Source organism: Brienomyrus brachyistius, chromosome 7, assembly GCF_023856365.1.
Source record: "Brienomyrus brachyistius isolate T26 chromosome 7, BBRACH_0.4, whole genome shotgun sequence".
In the NCBI taxonomy this organism is placed as follows: Eukaryota; Metazoa; Chordata; class Actinopteri; order Osteoglossiformes; family Mormyridae; genus Brienomyrus; species Brienomyrus brachyistius.
Genome location: NC_064539.1, coordinates 21,050,755 through 21,071,258, shown reverse-complemented (window position 1 = coordinate 21,071,258; position 20,504 = coordinate 21,050,755). Strand labels below are relative to the sequence as shown.

Genomic DNA, 20,504 nt, shown 5'->3' with positions numbered 1-20,504 from the left:
AATTTTTTTTCTCCAAGCGATGACGTCACTCAGCCCCTCCCTCCCCCCTCCCCCCTCCCCCCCCCCACAACCACACGCACACGCGAACACACACGACAGTGCACGGATATAAACCGGGTTGGTTATTTAGTGCCGCGTTTCTACCCGTTTTTGACGCTACTTTACATCTCTAGTTATACAAATGCCGAGGCTACCAAAAGTTCCCAAGGAAAAGATTGTTCAAATCATTTTAGAGAGAAAATCCGAAGTAGTGAAAGATGGCAGAATCGCTGTGCCATCAGATAAAGTGTGGAGAGAACTTAGTCAAAACCTGAATGGTGTTATATCCCCCAAGGCTCTTTACACATTAGTGAAAAGAAATGGGTATAATGTCTGCCAGGACCTTGGTGTGGAATATGTGCAGACAAAACAGGAGCCTGACCAGGAAGAATCGGATGAAACAGATGACAGCAGCGGGGAAGAATATTTTGAGGTACTCCTCTCACCTGACGTACTAAACCCTGTAACTTTGTAAAGACAGCAGGTATATCGAATGCTGCCACTTACGAGGTCTTACGATGTGCTGCTTGGACTCTTATGATCAGAGAAGCCATCGAGTACCCAAAAATACGTGGGTTTTCAAGAGAGCAAAGGTGTTCCAGTCGAGTACACATTACGTGACATTCTACGCAACATATAAAGAACGCGAAGATTAATAGTTGTTGGAAAAAGTTGTTGGCCAAACGTTCTTAATTTATCATTATATTGCTGTTTGGCGTTTTACAAATCGTGAGTGGGGCTTTTGTTTAACAAACCTTTACCGATCTTAAGCAAGAAAACATTTCTCGCGATATTTTATTTTCAAAGATATTTGGTGAATTACTAGTTTTTGGTGTGACAGAAGGGGATACTTTTCATGATTGATGCTAAATAAGACTTTACGTATGCAAAGTCCATAAACTGTTGGAGGGGTGCTATTCAAAAATGAAAGCAGCACAAATCCCACGAAACCGAACACACGTAGCAGTGAACACACAATGGACTTTTGTTTGTGCTGATTGTGTGGAGAAGGGGGTTCGCAGCGACGTCGTGCGTCATCTTAAGAAGATTACAAAAATAAGCTAAAATCCATCTTTTTCTAAATGTTTTTTTCTTGATGTGTGGTTTTTTTTTAGTTCAGCAAAACATCTGGGATTTTGGTAAACATTGACCTATGTGATGTAACGGTACATATCGTACAGGTTACTATTATTTTTCGTTGCACACTGGCGCTCCCGTTCTGTGTCATATTCAGGCGACGCAATAGTCACTGTCAAAATAAAAGTCCCACACCTTTGTTCCGATTATAACGCCAGGGTTGCTACTCGGCGGAAGGCTGTATCCCTAATCCTTAGCACAGACCCATTAAAAAATCAATTTGGGAGGGGGGGGGTTTGTGTACCTTGAATACCCGTATTTCCGGTTTGTGCGGAAGTGGTCGCGGGCACAAGAGAAATTATTTATATGAAGAATGGCGAAAAGGCAGACAGCCAAGCAGGTAAAGGGTAGATCGCCTGGATGCGGTCAGAATAAGGGCTTCCTGTTTGTAATCAGAAGCGTGCTTGGTTAGCAGGGTCCCGAGGGCTGATAACTGTCCCCATTGGTATATATTTTTTCGGATATCAATGAAGCGTCCCTTTTCCCTGTCAGTTTGCAGCCGTGTTATAGTAAGCAGCTAGTCGCTCTGCGTGGTGCATTAGCACTGTCGGATTTAACGGAATAAGTTTCATTATTGATCCTGGAACCTCAATATAGGTTTATTTATGGGAGTTATGCGTCGCGTAATTTTACTTCATTGAAATTGAATGTATGCATATAGTTTTTATTGTGCATTTCCAAAAGGCGGAGATCTGAATGATCTGATTACTGGTACCGTTTCATGTAACGGTTAAAGGAGATCACAAGTTTCCCTTTGATTGGTGACTCATTGATTAGTATTTCAGCCTCACGTCTCCGGGGCTGCAGCTCAGTTCCCGCCGCTAGGTGTGTAAGAGTTCGCATGGTTTTATATTTTTCTGCATACAGTCAAAATATAAAAAGAACGAAATAGGTGAATTGGTGCCTTTTACATTAGTTTAAAGGGCGCCACGATCGACCGACGTCCTGTTTCTCCATCGTGCATGAGGCTGTACAGAATATACCGGGGCTCTTCAGATCTGGATCTCAGTTCCTAATCCAGGCCGTGTTTTCAGTTCTCCCAGGTACCTAGTTTAAGAATTACTGATTCTGATTGGTCAAAGAGGCATCACACCTGGCTGACAGGTAAAGGAAGTCTGGAAAATCAGCACTGCTGTACCCTTGAGGACTGTGATTTGAATAGCCCTGGACTATACTGTATGCATCACCTCATAGATGACAGACATGGTGATTATGATATTAAGCAGCGCCATCTAGTGTTAAGTATCGAATCATTAGATTATTGCAGCATGCATTTTAATGATGACAATAGTAACACGCTGTGGAGAACTGATGTGCCTGAACTTTTAAAAGTGTTCAGTGACAAACTCCTGTTTCAGGGAGCTGAGACCACCATGGATGACTACTTGCAAACTTCTGCTGAAGATTTATCCAAACTGGTGAGCTGGGCACACAGCCATGGTACCATCTGCACTGTCATTCCTGGGCTAAAGCACTTGCTGAGTGGGGGGTCCCATGGCCACCTTACAGCCATGTGGGGGTGCAGCGCAGGGCACGCCTACCACTGGACGTTGACGGCTGCTTGTGGCTCCAGGTCGAAGGAGTCTGTTTCCGAGCAGGACGGCCACCATGGGGCCGCATCTGGCATGCCGCCTGGCTCTGGGGAAAGGATTTTGGGCAGGGCCTCCAAAGTGGAAACTCACTGTGTGCAAGTGAGTGAATCCTGTGACATTTCGAACTGCAGCGACCCGTCCGAGATGGACGACAACACCGAGGAGTACAGCAGCACGCTCCTCGACGCGGCCTGCGAGTCCTCGGCGACGGATGAAGATGGCGATTACGAGCGTCAGCTGCGTTATACGGCCAGAAAGAGGGGAAGCTGTAAGCTGTCACAGGGGCAGGCAGGCTTCCAAAGGTCGGAGGAGGGACTGTGGGATTCGGGGGTGAAGAAAATTAAGCAAGAGATGCCTGAGGACTATTACACTGTGCTGGGTGCCCAGCTGACTGGGTCTTGTGACAGCGGCCCTTCATCGCTTTCTGTGTCCCGGTTGGGCCGACAGGTTGCCCTGCCCCATCCACCAGGGATGACGTCCCGTCTGCACATGGGTGGTCACAAACCCCCCGTCACCGATCCGAACGCAGAGTCCCCTCCGCATTCGCCCCTCCCTACGTCTGCAGCCAAAGCCCTTTGCGGGTCGGCCCCGTGTGGACAAAGTAGGTTGCTGGGGAACGTTGCATCTCCTAGCCCGGTGGATGCTCTCCAGAGGCTGGACCCAGGCCCCAGTTCGGGATGCAGTGAGGCAGCACATAGCCCCCTCGCGGCCATGCAGCTGGGAGGTCACGCAGAGCTGATGGAGACTGTGTCCAGTGAGGACCTGATGAAGTGCGATGGTGCCTCCCTGCCATATGGAGATGCTGAGCCCTCCTCAGCCACCTCCAACCCGGAGCTGGACGTGAGCGGGGAGCCCAGCGCAGAAACTTCCGGTAAACACCGCCTTGTGTAACTGCACTGTTCTGCTATAGAAAAGCAAAACGCCTAACTGCATATTTCATTAAAATTGATCTATGACTGAAATCAGGTTCATAGCAAAATGTCTTGGTTCAGTTATATTCAGCACATGTGGACAGTCACAGATTTTTTTCCCCCGCAGGTTCAGTGCAGCATAGTTGACTAATGTAGTAACTAACCATTGAAAAAAATAGCTTAGATTGGCTTATCAGGGTATTGATTTATTTTTATTCATCAAGTACAAGTTTCACAAACCTTTCATACAAGGCTATTATATTGAAGACTTTTTTTTAAAGAAAAAATGTATTTTTTTGCTCATAAAATAAGTTTTATTTTATTAAATATCTGGAACCTGATTTTTATGTGCAAATCAAGTGTTTGAGTAAAATAAATCTGAAAAAAATATTTAAGATTGTGATGTGGAACCATAATGAATGTGATATGAAACCACGATGGGTGTATTTGAGTGATACGATTTCATGACTTGTGGTATTAATATATAAGGTCAGTAATGCACAGACATGAAAGTCCTTTCATTTATACCTCACTGCATAATAGGCGATGATGAAGGTAATTTTCTTTTAAGCAGGGATTGTCAATCTGGTCTTCACACAGATTAACTTGTCTGTGGCAAAATGTTTTCATTGAGAGAAAAACATTGTAGACCAGGTTTTTAAATGCTATGTCTGTGGTGAGAATTCGCATTCAGAATTCGCATTGAGGATGCCCCCACTATCCATCAGAATTTCTCAATCTGGTCTGCAGGAACCTACAGACAGTTCACAATTTTGCTACCGGGAGCTGGGAGGGAGCAAAAACGTGGACCGTCTGGGGGTCCCTGAGGGCCAGCTTTGGAAATGCTAGTTTAGTTCCCTAACTTTTGCGTTAAAAGTAAATGTGACTGCTTTCAACTGGTTTATTTAGAATAGCAGACTTTCATGATGTAAAAATACATTTGCCCCAACAGGTTCTCCTACTCTGTTTGAAATAGAGAAACTCAAAGTGTTGTTACAAGCAGAAAAAAAGAAAAGTGAACTGATGGAAGAGACCATAAAAGGTCTTAAACAGGACAAAACGCTGCTCCAGCAGGAATTGACCAAAAAGGCGGAGTTAATCTGTGACTTCCTCCAAGATCAGCTGAGTCATCGTCCAGGTAGGTCAAACGCAGCCTTATCACACTTGACGCCACTGTCTTCATGACTGTGTATCTGCCAGTGTGCAGTAACAGCACTTATAAAATAGCTAAAACAAAACAAGGGTATATCTACCTGGCAGCTGCTATCCCACATCAATAAGGCGGTGGGTAGTGGATTCCTGTCTGAAACTCAGCAGCACCCTAACCCAGTAAGGAGTGATCGGTGCTGGGGCTGTACCTTGAAGTGACTATCCGCAGCCGTGTGCCACATCATTGCAGTGGTACTGCCCTCCTGTTCTATAGCTGTCCTATTATAGAGCAGAGAAAACATGCGGCCCGCATGGATGCCCTGCAGACTGACAGGTTTGTTTTACACAGTTGTCAGTTTGTTGTTGGCCCATAGGTAATAAGAGTGCAGTGCACCATCTGACCAGACTGCTGCGGGGGCGATACATCCGTTAACAGAGCACCTGTTCTAATACCCCTGGAGGACTGCATATCCCAGGGGCACAGCGGCCTCCATTGGGCTCAGGCTGTTAGACACTACTGATTACTGTGTTGTTATTGCTGATGGATTGGCATGGTTCCCCAGGCACATTGGCTTTCAGTATTTTTTAATTTTTTAACCCACCATGGTCCATTGGGCTTTGCTGCTGAAAACTGGTGTATTGCATCCAAGGAGCTGCTTGAAGGCGCCTTTTGTTGTGTCCGTCAGAAAAGCGAAGGCCTCATGTTCCCAGCCAGCCGGAGCCCAGCGGCTCCAGCCAGCACAGCGGCGTCTTCCCCGACGAGTCGGTGTCGTTCGAGTCGCCCGTGCTTTTCGATTCCTTCGACGAGATGGATATGCGTGCCGGTGAACGACAGAAGACCATCAAGAGCTCAAGGAAAAGTAGGGAAGGGGAAAATACTCGTGTTCGAAGTAAGTCCCTGGCTGCTGTGGTGGGTAAAGACCAGGGCCTTTGTTCAAAAATCGGGTTCAAACTGATTTCAAATGTCATGCAATTCGTTTGAATATATTCCAAAATCTGCGACCCCCCCCCCCCCTTCAAAAAACAACTCTGAATCATCTTTTTGGTATTTTACTAATAACCCAAACAACAATCCATTAGTACAGAGCCCCTAAAAGGTGAGGATGGTGAAAATATTTTTTTAAATAGTTTTGCGTTTCTAATAACTGTACTGTATGGAAGCCTGTTTCTGCCACCTGGAGATATTTTATTAATAACCCAAAGATGATTGTGTTGTTTTTTAGGGTCACAAATTTTGGAATATATTCACACGAATTGCATGACATTTGAATAATGATTTGATAAGTTATCATAAGCAGGTTGCAAACTGCATCTGGAAAACGTTTTGCCTGTAGTTATTCTTAATATTCATTTGTGGATTAATTACCACATGAAACTCATTCATAAAAATCTTTCAGTGTTTCGGTACATCACAGGGAAAATGATCCTTGTTAAAGTTCGAAATATTTTTACCAGTTCCACATTGACTGCATGTGCATTTTACATTTCAAATGTTGGATTAGCAGGGAAGTGAGGCACAACTTGCCCTGGAAATGATACATTTGGTGAGCTTACTATCTAATTAAAGTTGACATTCAGCTATGCTACTGTTCTTTCTGCAGTGAAGAACGTAGTGGGTGTCATCGCAAGGTACATGACTGCGCTTCAGGAGTTCCGACGCAGCGTTTCCATGAGAGTCGCCTTTGACAGGGTTGGCGTGGATCGTAATACCATCTCCAGAACTGCCGCCATTGCCGAGCTGAGCTTGGCCGCCCCAGAGGTCTTCCACTCTCTGGCCCCCTGGGACGAAAAGGAGGAGACACTGGCTCACTATGCCATACGGTGTCGACAGGCCATGGACGACAACATAAAAGCTAAGATTAAAGTTATGAAGGCTAATGGAGACCTTCTGCCCATTGTCAGTAAATGAATGCACTCTGTACCCTCCATTTTTGTTTTAACGCATGCTATAAAATTTCTAGTGCCTATTTTTATTGCTATATTGTAATTTTTAAAACAGTAATGTGAATTTTATAGCAATAAAATTAGTCCTTATAGATTGGTTTCTCATAATGTCATTACTTCATTTAAATTGTAATGCTGTTTTTCCTCACTCCAAAATTGGATGGACTGTGACCTGAAAATGTTTAGTGCATTTTGTCAAATGGTCAGTTACATGGCATCAGGGGCAGTCTGGCTGTTTGGAAGATCGGGAATTTTCCCAGTGGGCTGGACTTTATACCCCAACCCCAGCATTATATTCTCTCTATAGCAGGGGTAGCCAATCTTATCCGCAAAGGGCTGGTGTGTATGCGGATATGATTGACTACCCCTGCTCTATAACGTAGCAGGGGAGCCCAACCTCTCAGCCGATCAATGTGTGTTTGCAGGTCGATGGCAGGAGATAATTAATGAATAATACTTTCTCATTGGTGGCCCCTGGTTGATCATGATTGGCAAAACATACCATGGGAACCCCCCTCCCCAGCCCACCCTGCCTGAGTGCCTGGCATGTTACTCACAGTACGAAATGCTTTCACTCGTCTGACCACGTCATTTTAAAAGCTGTTTTTCCTCAGACTACCACCACTAAAGAAAGGAGTGTCATAGATTTGTTTCGTAGTTATTTGCATCTATGTCCTTTTGTAAAGCGCAAAACATTAAAGCGTATTCCAAGCATTAGGTGTGCGTGTGCATATTCAGATGATGTGTAGCCATGTCAGTGATTGTAAAAGCAGCGTTTATCCAATAGGACCGCATCCGGAAACAAAGTCAGACACAATGTGCAGCCTATTCTGCTCCAGGATCTGATTTCATATCGAAACTACTGCCGTCCAGTTTCCTCATGCTCAGCCATAGAAGATGAACCCCCTCCATTTATATTTAATTGACAGCTGAACTAAGTGAGCCAGATGGCTTATTACTGTATCGTGTAACAGGATGCTGACATCTTACTTTGCTTCTGTCCTGTCTGCAGTAACACACTGCCTGCCTGTACTTCATGGTGGAATCTATTGGTGCTTTAAAGAATATATTCACTTTGACACCTTAACTGCCAGAAGAGCTCATTTTGCCTTCTTTACAGTAGGGCTTCCCAGGCTTTTGTTATCCGCAGACCAGTTTGTCAGTAAAACAGTCGGGGGTGTAACGGTCTCCATTTTTTTTCAGTTGTGTGAATGTGAGAGGCTGAACTGAAATATCGTTCGTCTGCCAAAGTCGACCAAACCCTCCACGAAACCCAGCTTCTGTGAATGGAATAGTAACCATACACCAATACCAGTGGCTGTGAACCCGTGCTACACTGGGTCCAAGAGATGCACTGCATGTTAGTCTACCACCCAACACACACCGGCTCATTTTTACACACAGTATGGCTACAGATGGTGGGGGGGGGGTACTCCCCCCACCCTCACAAGCAGAAAGTATCACAACACATATTGATTTTTTGTTTAATGGTTTCCATTTTGTACAAAAAGGTATCACTAAAAGATACTAGCTTTTTCTGAACCACAAACATCCTGTTTACAATTCAAAGTCATTTTACAGATATTCAAAACATGAAGCTATACAGCACTGATCGAGCCTTAGTTTGGGTTCACGGGGTGGACTGAGGGACTTGTCAATATTGCTTGTCACTCAAATGCTAGAAAAATACATGGCTTGAAACTTAAAAGTGTTAATAAAAACATACTGGGTACAAGACAGTAAACTTCAGTGCAGACAGACCAAGTTTGGTAGTGACGTCTTCACTGAACCATGTGCAGGTACAAACACAGACACGGGGGGGGTGACCAGGCCTTTTGGGGACAAATTACAAAACTGGGTCCCAAAAAGCAAGTAACAGGAATACAAAATGAAAAGTCTCTTCAAACGTGTCTCCCGGAAACTAACCAGCATTATTTCACTTTTTTGGTTGGCTTTAATCATTTTGTTACACTGCATGCATGATACACAGTCTTCAGGTTCCCAAAGGACAACAAACGATAAGAAATAAAAACAGCACAATCCGTAGAGAAGGTACAGGGCAGCAAAAAGGACAAGTGCGCCACCTATCTGCGGTAGCGGCCTCGCTCTTTCTCCCGCTCGCGCTCCCTCATCCTGTCCCGCTCCCGCTCCCGTCCTCGCTCCCGCTCTCGGTCCCGGCGTGCGTCCCTTGGCCGGTCCCTCTCCCGCTGCCGGTCCCGCTCTCGAGGGCGGCTGCGCCTGCCGCTAACCACCGCTTGGGTGCGTCTCAGGAAGTCGTCGACTCGCATGTCGTAGTCATGCTGCAAAACACCACAGTGCTGCTACACACGCTGATAGAGGCCAGCCCTCATCCCTCAGCCTCAAGCAGCTGCTCTGGGGATGATAACATTTTATTCAGGAGAGTAAAAGGGAGTAAATTAAATATTCATGAGTAGAAGTCGCATGCCTTCATTATTTAGAAATGAGCCTAATAATCTGACCACTTTTATATTGAAATTCATTCTCTCTCTCAACCATTTCTCATTGCTCTCTCATCTCCAGTTCTCCACTGCTGAAAGTGGGTAGTTCGCCACAAGCCTGTCCGCCATGTTTATCTCTAGGTGCGGGGTTGTACAACAAAGCGGCGTCTCATGTCAGCAATACACAACAGTAGGTGCTTCATGGGCATATTTAATGTATCGGATTGTTGGCAGTGCGTCGAGCGGCATACGGAGATGCATATCCCTACGCTGCTCGTATTCACCATGCAGCACTGTGCCATTAAGGCATTTATAATTAAAACAGACACGCAGGGGAGAGAGAGTGATTCCCTTTGTCTGAAATGAGACACCAGCGGCCTAGAGCTCCTAAACAGTTCCCGTTTTCAAAATTCCACTCGGGGGAGGGGGGGGATTTAGAAAATCACTAAAAGTTCTTTGGGGTGGGATTCTTAGCCAAGTTAGAAAATTTGGGACTGGGAAGTCAAGGAGGTGAAATCTTGCATCTCCACACTGTGAGCATCACAAATGCATATATCAGTTTGTTTCTGACGATTGATCACACGTTTGTGGGGGGGAGGGGGAGGGGTCTACTTTTTTACAAATCGCGATTCTTCATACTGGTGATTTTTATATCACCATGACAGTTTTAAAAAAAAATCTTGATTTAAATTAAATATGGGTTACTAAAATCACATTAGGTACTGCTAATATATGTGCCCAGTTGCGCACAGCCTGATTTTAAGTGCTATCATGAATGAGTAAACCTACACAGAGATTTTTCTTGCACCATTTATAGCCACAAATAACCACAAGTGTATGAAATGTGAACTCTCGCTGAATACCTCTTCCCTGAACACTAGGAACAGTTTCTAAACAAACAATCATTTACACCTTTTTTTTTTTGTAACTCCTCCCTCAGCTGTCATCCTACCCCATGTCTTGTGCTTTAACTGGCTGCAGTTTGTCACTGCATTCACTGCTAGCTGCAACACTGCAGGTCTTGGTGTCTCCAACAATTCCGGATATTTAGCCTGGTGGATATCTGACGGGGCTGATTACGACACTTCAGCGACTTTGTCCACTTGCCTCTTTGAACCATTAGCGACCGAGCATGGATCTGCCTCTGATCTGATTGGCTTGCGATAGCCAAAAGCTGCAAGTGAGTGGAAAATCAGGCCCAACACTGTGTAGTGTGAACTTTTTTTTCAGCTGCATTCTTTTCCGCCCAGTCTGAATTTCCTGGCAACAGCACACACTCAGACGATGTCTAAAATGAGTTGGCATGTTGGATGTTTTTCCACAAAAATATAACAGAACCAAGAGACAGTCTTATTGGCTACTCGCTTTGGTTTTGGTGAAATTTATTGGGAAGCCAAAAGGTTCCCAAACTACTGATGTAAGTGATGTGGAAGGGTCTTTGAGTGCTCTAGCACTAGCTGTAACCAACCCACAGGCACAGTTAGCATAGCGTTCCATGTTGAACATCTACTTGTGCATTTAGGTTTCCATCTCAAGAAACGTATCAGTATGTTTCATTGCACTTTTCAAACTGAAAATGTTGTAACTGAAAGGCACACGACGGATACACGCACCGTACAACCCTTGTCATTACTTTAAATGTAGACCTGCAATGCTATAGCAGCATCCGTTTAAAAACTGATCCATATTGCGTCGGCAAACATCGATACATATCATTGATTCGGCGGTCACTGCTGTTTCCCACCCCAAGCCTGCACCCCCAGCTCTGGGAACTTTTCTCGTCAATGAACGTTCTGGTACTGACAACCAGCTCACATTGCTGATTTCATCAAAAACATTAATAAGTAAATTACACACAGCAAGCCAATTCTTTGCAATACTCCGGAAATAGTGCCATACTACATTTTCTTTTACTTATCCAGACTTGAAAAACACCAAAACCAACCTGCGGTTTCCTGTACTGCGTAGAACCCTGAGACTCTACACGACAACTGCATGATGTACATCAAAGGGAAACGGGGAAATGCGTTACCAGACTGGACGAAAAGGAACGTACAACCCGCTTCTCTCTGAACCTGGCGTCGTGGGGCACTGGGTGGTGTCCAGAATAGGGAGGATGAGTCTGGGGTGCAGGAGGATGGTGCTGGTAGTAGGGATGGTGAGCGGGCTGCTCCATGGCAGGGTATGGTGCCTGCAGGGAAGGTCACAGCCTTGCCGGTCACTGACAAACACTCACACAGCTGGCAAGAGCAGGACATGTTTAGCTTCATGAGAATTAACAGGAACAAACACGAGCACCACAGATTACTGGACGCAAGGGGATAATTTACTGATCATCAACAGTAGGCCGGATCTGCCAGCCTGAACTGGCCCTGTTACATGGCTGTAGACTTGGAGAGGTGACCGATGCTTACACCGCCAGAAGTGTCTCAGTGACACAACAGACAGCAGCTAGTATGTCGCAAACTTCTCCTGTGGACCAACACCCATCCTGCTCATCATCTCACCATCTATGACTACAGCAAAAACCCTCAAAATGAGGAATCCAGGCTAGATCATGACACAAACCCAGACCGTCATGGAAGCTATGGCGAGCTTTATAAATTAATTCTGACTAGTTCGGTACTGAGATAAATACCATCTTGAACAGCTAAGCCAGAGGCTGAACACGTTTACAAGCAAACTTACCATTCCCTGCCAAGGAGGCGGTGGACCAATGTTATGGTGAAACTCTCTCATATAATCATTGTAGGACTAAGGGGAGAAGATGACGGAAGATTAAATCTTAATATACTTCCCACTGTATTCATAGGAATTGCATACATTTTTCATGCATGCAATGTGTGTTTTGTAGCTCGGTTGCGAATGACCACTGGGAAATGGAGAAGATAGGTTACATTTACAAAATGAAAAACGGAAGATACTCACTCCATTGAGAAACACATCCCTTCGAACTCCAGAGAATCGTCTGTTGGAAGTAATCACGTGTATTATAAGCAAGCACTTTAGTAAAAAGGAGACTAAAATTTAATTAGCTGAAGTGAACATAACCTACCTGTCTACAGGCTGATTACGAGGGTCTTGCATAAAACCTGTTCAGACACCAGAGAATGAGCTCATGTGGAGGACAGAAGCAGCCCACAGGACAGACATCAGCATCATAAATGTAAGAAAAAAAATGGCACTTGGAAAAAAAATACACCCAAGTACACAACAGGTTATTCAGCTAGCAAAGATGAGAATAAAACTAGAAATCCTTACTGGGAAACTGATGTGGCAAAACAGAGAAACTGTGGCACTCATCACATCAGAAGACAGTTACAAGGCAAAAGTCCCAGCGGGAAAGAGTGAATACTTCTGACTCAGTTGTTCGTATTTCCTAGATTACATATTGTACTCAAAACTTTCATTCCCCCAGTTAAACACCAGCTGACTCCCACCTCAGCATGTTTCCATCGGCATCATAACTAAACATTTCAGGCTCCTAAGGTGAGTGTAAGGTTACTTCCATACCTTCTCATCCATCTGCTGCTGATGGAGCTGCCTTTTTTTAAATTTTACTGATGTCTAGTACAGAATTTAAAAATCCCTGCCGATTACATTGTGCACGAATATTTCTGTGGCATCACAGCTAGCAGTCAAACAGTCAATATCACAAAACAGAACAGTAAACAAGAACGGGTGCCAACAGCTAAGTTTGCGATATTGACCTGTTCTTTGAGAGAACTCTGCTGGATAGTCAATCCTTGGCCGTTTCCTGTTGTGCAAGTCATACTCTTCTTGTCGACGCCTATGTAAATTAGGTAAACAATTTAGAAAAATGGCATCCACATAACAATTAGGCTTCTCTTCAACTTGACCATGTACATATGATTAAAAGGACAACATGGGCAGGTTTACTCACCAGCACAAAGGTTAGGCAATACAGACATGAAACTTCTGCACATACATACATATAAAAAGCTTGTACAATGGCCTAGTAAACACTATCTGTATAGTTGGGCAAACCTGTTGTCCTGAGGGACCTGGACAGGTTTCTACTGCAGATAACATATCAGTAGATTCAATTCAATTCAGAGCCTGCATGTACAGGCTCCTAGACTGAGAGTATGATAAATGAGTCACAGAGAATTACTTCCCATTAATGAATACATCCTGAAAAGGGTCTACGCAGGCGGACAGCCCACTCCTGAGTTGTGCTGGACTAGCATTAGCACATGGTGAACATCATTCCAATTCCTCACTATACATCGAGGAACTACACAGTTCACTGCATGTCAAAGATGGTCAGGCAGCACTACGGCCTCCTATCAACGCACTGAAGCCACTACAGGCAAACGTGCGGCTGATCTGATCTCACAAATTAATCATTAACACAGCACCTGCATTCAGATACACAAAAGTGTCCTAAAGTGTGAGCATTTGCTACAAATACTTTGACAATGCTGTCGCTTCTAAAAAGCTTCCCTAGTGCTGAGTAGATCAGTTATGACTGAAACCCAGAAACATAAAATGTCAACAGGAAATTGAAAGAAGCTGGTTAAAATTGCAACATACCGCTTTCTCGTAGGTTTGTGACCATAACCGCTGGTAATATTACCGATAGTAAGGGTTCATACAGTCCAGATTATGATTATTTAGGGTCTAAAGCCACACACATATAACAGCGAGGGCCTGGCAAGGCAAATGAGGGGTACTTGCAGTCCATTGCAATCAAACCAAGGCAAGAGCAGTGGCAGCCTTTCATAACCCAGAGCTGACACCTCTTGACTTAAGCTTCTGTTGGCTTTTCAGTCCAGTGAAGGGTTAAAATGAGGGGCTCTGCCAGGTCTCCTCCTACCTTACGTCTGCAGTCCTTTCAGGCAAAGAAACGGAAACAATCCTTGGGCTTCTCCTACCTACTGCCGGACGATATTCCGGATGGCAAAGCTTTACCCCAAGTATTAGCGCCACCACAACATTAACTTCCACAGTCTTTTGGGTTGCGGCCAGTGAATGCAAACCAACACATTTCCTGTTACGCTTGCTTGTGGGGGGGGGGGGGGCAAAAATGCTTTGGGGAGCAATGGGTGTATTTCAGTTCATTGGCAATAGATCTCCATCTGTAAGGCCACATATATGTAAATTAAAACATCTGCTTGAAAAATGTTTATAGCCAACTGGGGAACAAAGTTCGCACAATGCAGGGCTCACACAGGACGATCCCTGTCACACTTCAGTCCAAAGGCACCGCGACAGGAAGTAGGAGAGCATGAACACACGGCAACAGCCCCTCTTTGATTTGTTGCCAGGTCTCCCAAAGGCCAACGACATTTGGCCTTTTCCAAACTGTCCTACCGCTTCCCCGTAGCTTGGCAGAATGGTGCTTGCTCTTTTTCTGTGTGGCTATTTACACACACCAGCACATGTAAGGATCTACAAATGTATACTAGAGTGGGGAAGACCATTCATTCAGTAAAGTCCCGCAAAAAATGCTCTTCTTGAAAGCATTTTTAAGTGAACATTCTCCCCCCTCAACCGATGCATCATCTTCTCTTAATTATTACGTGTCTCCTTGTAAGTCCCACATACGATAATGTTTATCCCAAGGGATAATCCTGAAAGAAAAAGGCTTTGGGAACAGATTTAAAAACAGCTCTTCTAGAAACACATTTAAATGAAACAACCAAAAACAAAGCAAACGTTACTACCACTAAGGTTTAGCTTAGATGCACACTAACATGCATTCATTACTCAGAGACATGAGGATTTCTATGTAAAAGACTTCCTCCACAGTGGATTTGCCGAAGAGCAGCATCACCATCGACAACGGCCGTTAATCCTCAATAAAGCCGCATGACGTCCGTGCAGCTTGATTTAAGGATTTCAGATCTCCTCTTCTTTAGAGAGCAACGTTTAGAAGGGCAAGGGGGCAGACGCACGCGAGCTCCATCACGTCACGCCGAGACACGTGCTTACTAGCAGTCCAAAGAACATGTCTAACCTTCCCAGGTCGCGGGCCGGCTCGCGGTGCGGGGCGCGCCCGCGAGAGCGCTGCTCCGAGGGCATCCTCCTCTTGTGGCGCATTTTATGAATAACCTGATACAAGTCAATGCTTTCGTCAGGGGGAAAGAGCAAGCAGAGCTGAGTCCCACATTCAGGTTCGATCTCCTTTGGGGGAGGAAAAAGAACAAGATCAGTGGCTGACATGAGGCGAGTCGTACGCCATTAAGAAACCAAACACTTCACAGAACTAAAAATCCAGTGAAAAGCTGAGGGTACCTGCCCGTCCCGCCCGATCTTCACAGGCTTATGCTCGTTCCATGGATTGGAGAGGTGAGCAGTCTTGGTGAAAGGCAACTCCCGTCTGAACACAGAACATCAACACGCTTTCAGTAAGTGCCACAACATCCTCTACACGCACCACACTTCTGAAAGAACATGACTTGAAATTATCGAACATAAAGACCAGCTGCCGGACGACCACATGGCATCCAAAGTGTGCGGTGTGTGCGCCGTAAACACTGCGGAACAGGTGCGCTTGGGGCTTTCCTCACCACTGTTCCTGCAGCTGCTCCCGTCTGAACCCTGGCCGCCACGCCATTTCAGGACTTACCTGCAGATCCAATCAATTTTGAACACCCCTCCCAGCATTTTGGCATTCATTCCAGCAGGCAGGACCCAGTGGATGGGGGACCCTCCATGGTGCGATTCAGAAGAAAGCCGTGCAAAACCTGCGGCCGGGGGAGCAGAAACAGCATGAGCGTGAGGTGCATGGAGCGCAGCGAGATCCTCCGGGAATGGCCCAGGCTGCTTACCTTGAAACTTCCCACTCTCCCTGACGGAAAAAAGCAGGATGACACTGCGAGCTGAGCGGAAGGCGGCGTTCAGCTTCTTCTCATTGACGGGCAGCGTGGACCAGACGCCCTGAGGAGGACAATGACAAGTCAACCAGCCTCCCAAAATAAGTAGGAGCCGAAGAACAACCAACTCCAGAACGCAGCATTTTCTATGCTACGTTTTATTCAGAAACCACTAAGAGAACTGCAAAATACACACATTATAGACACGTTCATGAAACGACAACCAAACCAACCTTTGCTTTGGCCAGAGAAACGTTCTCATGGTTGTTACTCTTAATCAGAAAGAATCTGGCATCGCGCAGAATATACTTCAACTTGCTTGTCTGATCTACAAAACAAACATTTTTATTCTTTAAATAAAGAAGGTCACAGAAGGCCAGGAGATCATTTTAAGGGCTGAGGATAAGCAGTTAGTGAAAGCAGACAAGAGTCGTGTCGCCACTTTTTTGTCCTGCGTCTCACTGCTCACCCTCACCTTTGCGAACCGCTCGGACGGAGGACGGCAGCTTCTCCAGTTTCTTCTCAGAACCTAAAGCGACGCAATACCATGTCATAGGTCCACGAAACATGGGAGGGGGCTACCAAGCAAATATGCTGCTTTCATTCAGACAACCAATAAAGCCTGCCAACAGGGGGTCATAAATTATATTCTATGATTTTGATTACATATTGTTCAAAGCAGATTTAAAAAAAATAAAAGTGTCCTGTGGGATTACGAGACCAATTACAATGTCTTAAAGGTAGAAAGATTATCTGCTTTGCCACTGACCACAAGATAATTCAGCCTGTCACCCTGTTTTTAAGGCGTCTGCTGTAGGCAGAATCACATCCTTAATGCCCCAGTCAATCATATTTTAATAGTAAACTCTTCCCATTTTTTCAGTGTTCATGTAATTTTATCTTACATCTTTTAAACATGCTTTGGGACAATCATCATAGGGACAATAAGCTGGCCTCCACATTAACATATCAAATGTTAGAAAATATAAAATGTACAACAAGTTTCTCAATGGAGACCAAGCTTAATATTTCAAGCAACAGGTATCCTGTAGCTAGCTGAATACACCTTCCCAGTGTCTTCCTCCCCATGCCAACAGAGGTCATCAGCAATGACAAAGACGTGTTAGCTGTCAACTGCCAAACAATGTAAGAAAATTACTCTTTTCCGGGAACAGGGTTGTACAAAAATAAGCAATAAAAACACACTATTATCTTAAAGCAGTTTGGTCTCCAATACCTGCACACGACTCTGAAGCTGAGCTGCCACTTCTATCAAAAACGATGGGCGATATCCCTCTAGCATGCGTCTTCTTCCGCTCTTTGTCAAGAAGACAAACAGAGGATGGGAAAACATGTTCCCTGTGTTACGTTTCATTTCAAATCTGCAAATTATCGACATAAACCCTGCTTTCCAGCATATTCTTCCAGAGATCTACCCAGTGTTTACAGTTAACACAGTGAGGCCACACATCCCACTGAACTTCTGTTATTCAGAAAGCAGGCATCCTGGGAATGTCTTGGGGATTTACACCATATTGTTCCATCTGGGTTCTTACACAAATGAACTGCCAACTGCTTCAGCTGGATTATGAATTTCTATTCTACTTTGTTAGAGAAGCTTAACTGAGGCAGACATTCTGCACGGTCATCTGATCACATCTCTCTGATCAAATAACTCCATCTTTGAACTATATTAGTAAAAATTACACCTGAATAAAATCCTTTAACTGATATAGTTCCATATTAAAAGGAACATATTAAGCACAAATAAGTCCACAAACTCTGCAGCTTACATGTAATCTCAGTAACACACACAAAGCTATAAGGACCCACACCAACTAAACAATGCCTGATGCACAAAACTCTACAATCAGAGCAAATTCTACTGCCTCCCCACTAGGAGCTCACCCAAACCCCATACGCAAAAATAAATCAAATAAAATATGCAAATCCTACCTGAAGTATCAGAGCCAGTAGCTGAATGCACAGACTCGCCATCAGAGAAGGACACAGAGTCAGAGCGGGAGTCACTGGCCTCACTGCGAGTGTCATAGTCATTTTGCTCATTTCCCTCTCGCTGGTCTCCTTCCTCTAGCTCATACTCCTCCTCCTCTTCCTCTCCATCTTCCTCCTCCTCCTCTTCCTCCTCCTCTTCCTCCTCCTCACCAGCACCCTTTTCTCGCTCCTCATCATCATCTTCCATAACCACTTCTTCCTCATCGGAGCGGTTATCTTCAGAGGACTCAACAGAACTGCCAGTTTCTTGGTCAGAGGCAAACTCTGAGTTTGCTTCTTCCTTGGACGAGTGGCTCACTCTGCTAATACTCTCTTCACTGGCGTGCCTCAGCTTAAAGACAATAACAGAGGAAAAGTAAGGCCTACGTTTCCAATGCTAAATCGTTTTATTGAAGATTTAAATTCCAAAGAGCTGTGACAATAATGGACAGCCAGCAAAAACTGAAGTGAGGACCACATAAGTCCTGGCTAAAGTGGATCTTATGCAAGAAGAACAAGGCAAATTACCAAATTTCTTGTAATATAGGATCACAAGGAGTGAGAGAAAGCACGACAGACAAATGTGCCCATTTTTATGTCCCCTACCTCAGAGATTTCAGGCATCAAGGGCTTGAGTCGCCGATCCAGATCCTTTCTGTGGTTCAGGGTCTTGTCGCTCTGTGCTTTGGAGGGGTCATCCCTGGAGATGCCCCCTCTTCCTGTCTGGCCTTTCCTGTCATAGTGGTAGTCAACACCCTTGTAGTCTGTGGCATGTCTGCTTCTGAGGCTGATCAGCTTTTTCCCGTTAGCCCCCATTGGCGGCATGGGCCTCCTCATTGTCTGTCGCACTGCATGCCCTGAAGACCGCGGCCTCTTGCTTTCCAGGCATTCTCCTCGATCATTCTTCCTCTTGGAACCTGTGGAGGATTTCACAAGGAAAATTAAGATCAAAACCTAGGCTCCCAGCGCTAAACGCAGGCAGAGCGGTGCTCTCTTCGATAAGTCAAACAGTTGGAGCGCTCACTTCGTTCAGTGGAGGAGGGGATACATCCCTTGCTATAGACCAGAAAAAATATTTATAGTCAGAAAACTGACGGAAAAAGGCACCATAGAATGCAAGGCAGAAGGAAGAAACTCATTAAGACAACCAATAAAATACATCTGAATTTTGAACACACAACCAATGGTCTGACTGCTGTGAATAATCCTCTTATAATAATTAAATAGCAATACCTTTCATTTCACTGACACCGTGCTCGCTCTCAGGGTTGTAGAGTTCATCATCCTGGTCAGGTGCTTCTGTCAGGATGTCATCCAGGACATTAAGCTCTCCATCTAAATCATTGATTACATTTTAAATAAAGAACTGACACAAAAGTAGTATATCCAGAAATACATGGCGATGCATTCAGATGCAGTAAAATTACGGATGGATAAACTACATAACTTAATAATTAATTCTTGTGAGAGATCAGTAAACTCGAGATTGGTCGCTGCTCTTATACTGTGGCAACCTGTGGGGGGGGGTTCGAATGCGCATTCAAACTAGAGAAAAAGACAACTATCATGATTTAAGTCAATTGGGGTTGTGTTCCTCGCTAAAGAAAATATATGTAGCAGAAAAAAATGCTTACGAGGGGCAGGTAGGTTTACGGTTGGAGTTCAGAAAGTCATCTGCAGAATCACATTTCACGGCGAAATTGCTACTAGGCCGGAAGGAACGTTGTACTGTTTACCAACAAGCGGCCGAGTGCCCCACGTGACCGAATGTCACAGCGTCACAACACGCTGCCACCGCAATGCATGATGGCCCCCCGCCCCCACTCTATGGAGAATCAGAACGCTGCTCTCGTTCAAGGAAAAAAAAAGACCGCGGGGGGTTACGGTTTGGGTCCAACCTCAGTGAATTGCGAACATTAGGAAGGCCACATACCATAGCTCACCATGTTACCCCCAATTGTACGGACACCTACCCAAATACACTTTTAAGAAAGCAGGAATGCACTCCGTGCAGCCTTTACGCGAATGGATTACTCGACCGTCACAAGTACATTAACGCCTCTTTATTAAACATAACCCCGACTATGATTACATGGTAACTCGTCCGCTCCAAGTTCTAGCCCTTGTCCCGGTCCATATAGAACCCAACGCCCAAGCGATGTTTATACCCTTCTCGTCGCGCCTGTCGGCCGCCATCTTCCCCCTTTCTTCACTCGACTTCTCTTTTCAGGGAGTGCCTTTCGCCTCCTCCACCAACGTCGCCACCACTGCCTATTTCGCCGTTTCAATATACGTACGCTTGTACATTAATGTCGGTATAAAGACGTATAGAAACCAACAAACTACGTTCCCTGATCCGGGACTGTACCGCTGCAGTTAAAATGGCGGTCAGGCTCTGTCCGTTTCCACTCAGGAGATATTTCCCATGATGCATTG

The 20,504-nt window shown here is 45.0% G+C and overlaps 2 protein-coding genes across 5 annotated transcripts; one reads left to right on the top strand and one right to left on the bottom strand.

Annotated features, from left to right (window-relative positions):
• Positions 1-82: 82 nt before the first annotated feature.
• LOC125745673 (uncharacterized protein KIAA1958) lies at positions 83-7,955 on the top strand. Of its 2 annotated transcripts, none has more exons than XM_049018725.1 (5): positions 83-472; positions 2,535-3,639; positions 4,632-4,817; positions 5,515-5,718; positions 6,430-7,955. In XM_049018725.1, the coding sequence occupies exons 1-5, from the start codon at positions 182-184 to the stop codon at positions 6,735-6,737; spliced, it is 2,094 nt and encodes a 697-aa protein (XP_048874682.1). In that variant the 5' UTR covers positions 83-181; the 3' UTR covers positions 6,738-7,955. The 2 variants fall into 2 exon arrangements, with proteins under 2 accessions (XP_048874682.1, XP_048874683.1); XM_049018726.1 differs by lacking the exon at positions 83-472 and adding an exon at positions 1,147-1,516.
• A 289-nt stretch (positions 7,956-8,244) lies between these two features.
• ythdc1 (YTH domain containing 1) lies at positions 8,245-20,504 on the bottom strand. 3 transcript variants are annotated; one of them, XM_049018721.1, is made up of 17 exons: positions 20,237-20,504; positions 19,302-19,403; positions 18,675-18,985; positions 18,030-18,420; positions 17,311-17,391; positions 16,549-16,602; positions 16,307-16,401; positions 16,029-16,137; positions 15,827-15,944; positions 15,493-15,577; positions 15,215-15,381; positions 12,942-13,021; positions 12,287-12,323; positions 12,160-12,199; positions 11,920-11,985; positions 11,264-11,422; positions 8,245-9,072 (listed from the first exon to the last, which is right to left on the bottom strand). In XM_049018721.1, the coding sequence occupies exons 1-17, from the start codon at positions 20,262-20,264 to the stop codon at positions 8,857-8,859; spliced, it is 2,139 nt and encodes a 712-aa protein (XP_048874678.1). In that variant the 5' UTR covers positions 20,265-20,504; the 3' UTR covers positions 8,245-8,856. The 3 variants fall into 3 exon arrangements, with proteins under 3 accessions (XP_048874678.1, XP_048874679.1, XP_048874680.1); XM_049018722.1 differs by having other exon boundaries at positions 11,288-11,422; XM_049018723.1 differs by lacking the exon at positions 16,549-16,602 and having other exon boundaries at positions 11,288-11,422.

Coding starts and splice junctions, on each gene's coding strand:
- LOC125745673 (XM_049018725.1), top strand. CDS start 182: ATGCCGAGGCTACCAAAAGTTCCCAAGGAAAAGATTGTTCAAATCATT. Junction 473..2,534: donor GCGGGGAAGAATATTTTGAG/GTACTCCTCTCA, acceptor CTCCTGTTTCAG/GGAGCTGAGACCACCATGGA. Junction 4,818..5,514: donor TCAGCTGAGTCATCGTCCAG/GTAGGTCAAACG, acceptor TGTGTCCGTCAG/AAAAGCGAAGGCCTCATGTT.
- ythdc1 (XM_049018721.1), bottom strand. CDS start 20,264: ATGGCGGCCGACAGGCGCGACGAGAAGG. Junction 18,986..19,301: donor CGGTGTCAGTGAAATGAAAG/GTATTGCTATTT, acceptor AATCCTCCACAG/GTTCCAAGAGGAAGAATGAT. Junction 12,324..12,941: donor AGAGTTCTCTCAAAGAACAG/GTCAATATCGCA, acceptor GTGTCTGAACAG/GTTTTATGCAAGACCCTCGT.